Source organism: Stegastes partitus, unplaced genomic scaffold (genome assembly GCF_000690725.1).
Source record: "Stegastes partitus isolate 25-593 unplaced genomic scaffold, Stegastes_partitus-1.0.2 Scaffold13, whole genome shotgun sequence".
In the NCBI taxonomy this organism is placed as follows: domain Eukaryota; kingdom Metazoa; phylum Chordata; class Actinopteri; family Pomacentridae; genus Stegastes; species Stegastes partitus.
This window is the reverse complement of record NW_007577744.1, coordinates 1,540,512-1,548,078: the sequence shown is the minus strand read 5'-3', so window position 1 is coordinate 1,548,078 and position 7,567 is coordinate 1,540,512. Positions and strand designations below refer to the sequence as shown.

At 39.6% G+C, this 7,567-nt stretch overlaps 1 protein-coding gene across 4 annotated transcripts in view; it reads right to left on the bottom strand.

The window, feature by feature from the left end:
• Positions 1 to 1,656: 1,656 nt before the first annotated feature.
• rhobtb4 (Rho related BTB domain containing 4) overlaps positions 1,657 to 7,567 on the bottom strand; it is a 55,407-nt gene continuing 49,496 nt past the window's right edge. For all 4 annotated transcript variants that reach the window (XM_008288793.1, XM_008288785.1, XM_008288777.1 and 1 more), the window contains one exon: positions 1,657 to 7,145. In XM_008288793.1, the coding sequence (XP_008287015.1) occupies positions 6,967 to 7,145 (179 nt within the window). In that variant the 3' untranslated portion in view covers positions 1,657 to 6,966. The remainder of the gene's footprint in view (positions 7,146 to 7,567) is intronic.

Here is a 7,567-nt window from a genome sequence, read left to right as displayed (position 1 = left end):
CTGCACGGGGAGAACATGCAAACTCCAGGCAGGAAGATTCCGGTGCCCCCACCGGGACGTGAACCGGCAACCTTCTTGCTGCGAGGCAACAGTGCTACCAACTGCGCCACCTTGCAGCCCTGTAATTAAATCAATCTAGTTAAATTATGTTCAGCTCATCTGAGTCAGGCTTGGGAGGAAAAGTCTTGATGGTTGTGTTGGAAGATCAGTTATTCTCAAGATCATGATTCAAGGCGATCATAGGATATTTCAATGACTGTTTAGGTAGCTTTTCAATCTTATAGATGAAACTTTTTTTTTTAAATGTCTGGTGACATGCTTGACAGGCAAGATGAGAGAGCTTTTCTTCAGGATCATTTAATTAGTAAGTTATGCAGAATGAACGTCTGGGATAGGCAAGACACTAAACGTTCACTCCCGCTGTCTCCTGAAGGGGACACTGCGTCCATGTGCGCCACCATCATGTTGAACATGGTGAACCTCTTCAGGTCCTGTAGGATCTTCAGGGACACAAAGACACATGGTGAAGCCACAGATGCTGCCCAGAGCTAGCCATCTATCTGTCCGCCCGGAACAATGTCGTCCCCTCCAGCATCCAGATGTGAAGGTTGTGCATGCTTGCACAAAATCAAAGGAAATGCAATCATTGTCGACCTTTTACATAGTCTCATATCTCACACAGTAGATTTTCTTTGTATCTGTATCTTCATTGCATTCAGCATGCTGCTGATTCTATGCATTCAGATGAAAAGGTCATGCTACTTGCATGAATTCAAAGGAAACGCAACACACTTGTCGCTACACAAAGGCTAATTTCATTGAAGTCAATTTCATTTCAAGGTGACTCTGCTCATCTTCTCCCCTCTGAAGCACAGGTTTGGGGATTTGTGATCTCAGGGACTGTCTGTGTCATGTTTGCTCAGATTGTTCCAGAGCATCACTCAAGCAGAATCGCAGCCAAACACAAATGCATGTCATTCCAAAATATATGATTAAATCTAACAAAGTGTCCTGTCGGAAGCACAATTTAAGAAACCCAAGTGATTCATAGAGCAGCAAAATGTTCTTAAATTGCTGAGTCACTCACTGACTGCAACCCAACAAGAAATGGTTTTCACTTAATAAAGACTAAACTGAAGCCAGAAAGACCTACAAACAGGAAGCAATGCAGGTGGCTGCAGTTAAGGTCTGAAAAAGCATCTGAACAGAGGAGACTCAGTTGATGGGTTCCACACTTGAGGCAGTCATTGATTGCAAAGAATTTGCTTTCAAGTAATAAAAATAATCTTTATATTCATGATTTGTGCTATGACTTTTTAGCCTGTGATAATGGACTGACTGTGTTTGACTGTGTTACTATGTGTCTGTAATTCATAAATTATTTTGAAATACTTTTGTTAAACACAAAACTTAAACTCAAACTTGCACTGTGGTGGTGAAAATTCTGTCACTATCAAAAAACCTATGGATTGGACTATATGTCCAAGCATTTACCAATACTACATTTTATGAAAACATGACAATAGTGACAATATGATAATTCTTATTTTTCCAAACTAAATACAAGACGGCTGCAGCATCCTCTTTTCTATTTGAGAAATCTACATTGAATCTTGAAAATGGAAAAACATTGCGACAATGAACAGCTCAGACAAGTTCAAAAGATTAACAGTTTTAATAAAATTCATGTCAAACATCAAAATACTGAAATGGCAAAAAGAAAAAAAAAACTTTTTTCTACATTTCTTTTTGAAATTTTGTACAAATCACAGTGGTTCAAAAATATTACAAAATTTTAGTTTCAAAACATTTTTTGCAACAGCAGCAAAACATTCTGATTGTTGTATATCTTTTTGAAAGCCCTTAATAGTTTGTGAGTGTGGTGTGCTCTGTCTTTTGCCTTTTTATTGTAATAAACACAATAACATAAGCAGTAAATGTTAATAAAATTCATGAGTCAATGGAAACAAAAGTGCATAACAATACTATACAGTATATACGATCCACTTAAAAGTTACAGTATAGACCAGGGGTTAATCACACCATGTTTGTCTATATAAACACCTCTCTGTGCACACAATCCTATGTATACACCAACTTCGTACATACATACAGTGTGGTGAGTAATAAGAAGGTGAGAGGTTATTTCCAACTGGGTCTTGTTTCAATTTACAACACTGTACTGTACTTTGGATAATAACTATCTTCATTAAAGCGTAATATGTCACAGCTAATATCTGCCTTTAATCCAACCAGTAGTTCACAGATGCTGTTCCCAAACTAAAAGGACGCTGACTGCATGTATGACTGCAACATAGTGACTAATGGAAGTGGTAGAGTACAGTACTGAAAGTGGAAATTTAATGATATTCTAATTTCAAATCAGGAAAACTGGTCAATATAAAGACAGCATCAAAAAAGTAGTAATAAGCTACATAATAGAAAGTGCAGGCACCTAAAAGAGTGCAGAAACATTATTCTTAAATTGCTGGTTTGCTGGGTTTCTTGGTCATTTCATAATTTAAGTCATCAGCGTTAGCATAGATGATATTCCATACTGAATTTGTGAAGCTCCACAGTTATGTTTTCACTGGAAGTTGTCAATATGACCCCAACAGGCAGTAACTGCTTTATGCCTAAAGAAGCACAAGCAAATCCACATAAGCTCTACGATACTGTATATTAATGACAGCTACCTACTTCTACGTCTGTGCGCACACTTGTGTATTTCTTGGCTTAACTGACTTGAATTTGAGCCCAGTAGGCTGCAGGTTAAGTGCCATCAGCCTGTACAGAGCCAAAAGAGTTAGATTTCACTGAAGGCACAGGAGAGGAGACACCAAATACTAAAAACAAGGTGTTCTCTCAGTCACTAGGCCCCACATTAAACTGGAGACATCAAGCCTGCAAAGAAGGAAGATCTACTCCATCTAATATAATGTGAAAGTAAAAACAATGTATAAGATAAAACAAGACGATCATAATACATTTCACAACTCAGAATGTGATGAAATTCAACTTTGGCCTGTAGGGGTCATTGTGAAGCAAATATTGAGGGCAAAATACAACCAACAAGGCTGAAAATGTTGAATGTCTGTTTCCCCCTCTCTGTGAATCAGGGTTTCTCAACCTTTTCTGGCCCTTCAGTTTCTACTTCCCACAGTCCTCACCCCAATTAATGTTTATTTTGTGTGATTATTTTTTTTCATCCTCTTTTTTTTGTTTTTTTTTTTGTAAATCCCACAACCCCATTGACATATCAAGTGACCCCAAACAGGATCTCAATACCAAAGGTTAAGAAACTCTGCTGTATATACAGTAGCTTATGTTCAACTCCAGGAACATGCATCATGCTTTATGCAATTCCTTTGTCATTACATGCAAGCTAAATCCAAACATTTCACTTGGCTTTCAGCCATTTTGAACATTCTTAAAATGTGTATTACAATCCTTAATTTTTACTGAAATCTAGCTTTTTTAGTTTTATACCCTGAACCCAATATCTTAAAAATAAAAAAGAAGAAGCTTGATTGATTGTATAAACTACAGTAACAGGTTAACACTGCACAGCAGCAACAGATCCTCTGCATTAGCTTTTCAGGCAAATGTCTGTAGATGTCCCAGCATATTACTTAAAGTTGTATGTTTAGTGATGCTACGTTAAGCTGTGCTGAGCTAATTTAGAGCAACAGACTTGTGCATAAAGTCCCAAAGCAAGAAGAGAGCTACTGTGTAGTTCAGTGCCAACAACAAAAAGCACTGAGTAAGTTGTGGGAAAATTTGAAAGACTTAAGTGGAAATGTCGTGCTACAATCATCAGATTATGAAACAATCTTACATAAGGATCAATTCATGCTAAGTACAGAAAGGTATAGTCATAGACAAAAAAAGAAGAAAGTGCATTCCAACACAAATGTCATTAAAATGACAAAGTTAGGCCACCATGCAAATTAACCACAATTAAAAAGTGGTTGCACCCTCCCAGCACACAGGCCAGCCAGTGCTTATTAAAAAGCTTTGCTTTCTCAAAGTCAGTGGTTTTGAAGTTTCACTGCAGGAATCAACCTGCAATTATTCAACACTACCTCTCAATCACCAGGTAGGTGGAGTATCCCAACCATGATGTGAGTCTCAATCCAGAGAAAACATCCTAATCTAAGGCCATATGATTGGACCAACCTACTGTACTAGACTCTGTAAAAGGTTGGCTTGAAAATTCCCTCAAGAAGGACAATGGCTGAGCGTGCATAAAGCAACACCACAATCCATTTTACAGTAATAACACGATCGTGGCCATTGTCTAATGTATCCATCACATGCGTGACTGCAGAACCTGTCTGCAGGTTTGAACTAAGATTATGCTAAAATCTCACATTAGTTTTTAGTTTTGTCCAACTATAAGGCACATGGACTGAGAGAAGAGGCTTAATGGATCATACTAACCATTAATGCCATTAAGACAAATTGATTCTACGGGGAGCTAAAGAGAGGCTATGGAAGTCCATCAAAAAAAATGAGACTTTTCTCCTATTTAGGTCTCTTTTCTATAAACCCAAAGCACCTTATTGGGTTCACTTTAAACATCTATGAAATCATTCCTAAATATGTAGGATGCATGTAACCCTGACTGAGACTTGTTCACTTTTACTCCACTTTTACTCTATTTAGAGACAAATCAGCTCAATTCTCACTTCAGTCTCGTGAGATCCTTTCTGACTTCTATTTCGGTAGCTGACGATGACTTTACACACCTTCCACAGAAAACAGCAGAACACACCACATGTCTCACACAATCTATCTCCTAGAGTTGCCTGGGTAAAGCTGAGGGGCGCAAACCCACAAATAGAACGACGTGCTAATAGAAACTCATCACCACAACATCTTTTTTTTTTCACATTCAGTACGAAAGCCCAAAGAAATTAGCACCCTTAACAAGAAAATCAGATTTGCTCTCATTTGCAGTTTGAATTTGCGAAAACACTCATCTCAAATGCACTCTAAAGTAATGTTAATTTCCTGGCTAACAAGGAAGCAAAAACAGATCACATTGTTTTAAGAATATAAAAGCAGCAAAGACGTCACAGGGTTGTAACCGCTGTGTGTAAAATCAGAAAACTACACATTCTAAAATCAGTGACCTATTATGACCTCTCATAGACTGTTAGTAAATGGAGACGAAAAATTAAGGTTTAAAAATGCTCCTATGTCAAATCTGAACACCATAATAAACCTCTGCAGGTTCTTTGCAGGTAACCACTAAACAACTACATAGATGCTTGAACTCTAAACATAAAATGTGTGTCTGTGTGTTCATGTGGACACTGTCTTATTGTGTCTTAAGCACCATTTTCAATTCCAGCAACCGGAATGGAAGGCAATGTCCAGCGGTGACACTCTTTTTTTTTTTTTCTTGACACTACAGATTCAAAACACCACCCCAAAGAATGATTCAATTACTATTTCACACTGCCTCCTTCTCCTACAAGTCACTTTCTCTTTCCTCCTCCATCCCCTCTTGCCCATAAAAAAGCAAGGAAGCAGAAATGAAGAAAGTGAGGAAGAAGAATCACAGCTTTGGTATTCAGAATCAGGTAAAAACAAAATTGTTAGGTAGAGTTAAAATGCACGACTAACATGGTGCATGTGCTTTAGCTTTGCAAGGGTTGACGTTACACTGATGATCCTATTAACGGAAACTAGAGTGAAGAAAACATCGGCATAAAAACTCCTGTTAGTGTGAAGGTTAGTGCCGGGGCCCTGAGCGGTGCTGCCCCCAGTGGTGTAGGGGTGTAAAGGCAGGCTGGCTGAGGTGCTTCAAAGCAGCCTAGTGGTCATGGACGTTACAAGCACATTTGTTTAACACTGTATCCATTAGTCCTCCGTGGCAGAGGTATCAAGTAAGGCTAGCCCTCTTTACCCCCATCATTGCTATAGAGTGGTCATTGGAGGGTCTCTGAAATGCAGTTTGGTGAAACCAACACATCAAGGAGAGCTTGTGTTTTACTTTTTTGCAAGTGTGGTGAACAAAAGGAGGAAGTGGGAGGTGCAGGGGTGGATGATGGACACTGTGGATCAAATCAGGACTATACCCGAGGCTAAAAGCTATGTTTAAACCTCCTAAAGTGTGCATCTTAATTTGCTAATTGGTATATGTTTACCTTTACACCCAAGCCTGGACTTTAGATTGACTATCATCAGAGAAATCATCAGCTTCCTTGGAGTAATGGGTGCCATTTCCCCTGATAATAGTGTCCTAATAGGAGCAAAAACATATTTAAACAAAAAAAAAAAAAACTTAAACAAAATAATGGAAATAATAATTACATTATCAGTGTCTATTCCTGGGAATCCAGTGCTGGTTTTAGAGGGGTGGGTCATGGGAATGGGTTTGTGCAAGCTAACAGTCTGTATAGACGTGAAGGCAGAGGTAAGCTCCCCCAAGGGAAGCCGCAGTGGTCAATGTGTAATAGTCATTAAGGTCAATGTGAAGGATGGAGAATGAGAGACTGAGAGAGATAGAAAGCCCTTGCTCCCAGTCCAATCACTCAAAGGCTGAGACACTGAGTGCTGGTGGAGGGACAGAGCTCTGGTGGAGGGAACAACGGGCTGCACTGCAACACCACGGGCCCTTATAGATCAGGGCATTTGGGAAGCACTCAACTTGGAAGCATCACTCAGTCACAATACTGCACACATATACTGACATACCCATGCACATACCCTTCACTTGAGTCCACACTTGTCACACAGCATACCAAAATGCACTCATGTGGTCACCCACACTTATAAAGAGGCACATACATTCCCCCAAACGTGCTGACATTCAGGCATATTAGCAATGAGGGCCACTTCTCCGCTGATAAGAGTTTCAGAGCCATCCTCCTTTAAATGCATTAAGAGGGGGGAGTTAGCTTTCTTGGACGGGATGACCCAGGTAAGCATGAAGAAGTCAGTGGAGGGAACCCTTTAGGACACGTGTGGAGAGGAGGACGGGTGCCTCCAGAAACACCAGCCACGCTTGGTGTGCTGCTTGCGCAAGATCTCCTCCTCACGTTCACGCTCCTTCTGAGAGCGCAGATAGCGGTCCTCTTCCTTGAGGAACCACACAGGAGGCCAGCGCTGCTTCTCAAAGTGCCTCTGGTTTTCTACAAAGAGGAGGACAAACAGACAGATTGTTTCACTCATAAAACAGTTTCCAGCCAAGGTTTTGGTTTCCAAGTTGTTGTTTTTTTTTTGTAAATCTTATAATGTATTTTCAAAAATGAGTACGAGCATTTATGTGTAAATATGTTAATGTTATTATACTAACGCAAGGCATGTTCAGTCAGTTTCTTTTTCAGAAACAGCCCATAAGGTGCTCCTGTTCCTCTTATTATTTTTTATTTTTAGCTCCCTTGCAGCAGTGCTTTTCCAGACAAAAAAAATAAAAAATCAGCCCTCCCACTCCAACCAAATGTTTGCTAGGATCAAGTCACACCATGCTGCAGTTCCTTAGTAGTGTGCTTAACCCACAAATGTAGCCTACATTTTTGCTCACACTAACACTGCAAAGCAAAATCTGTAGGAG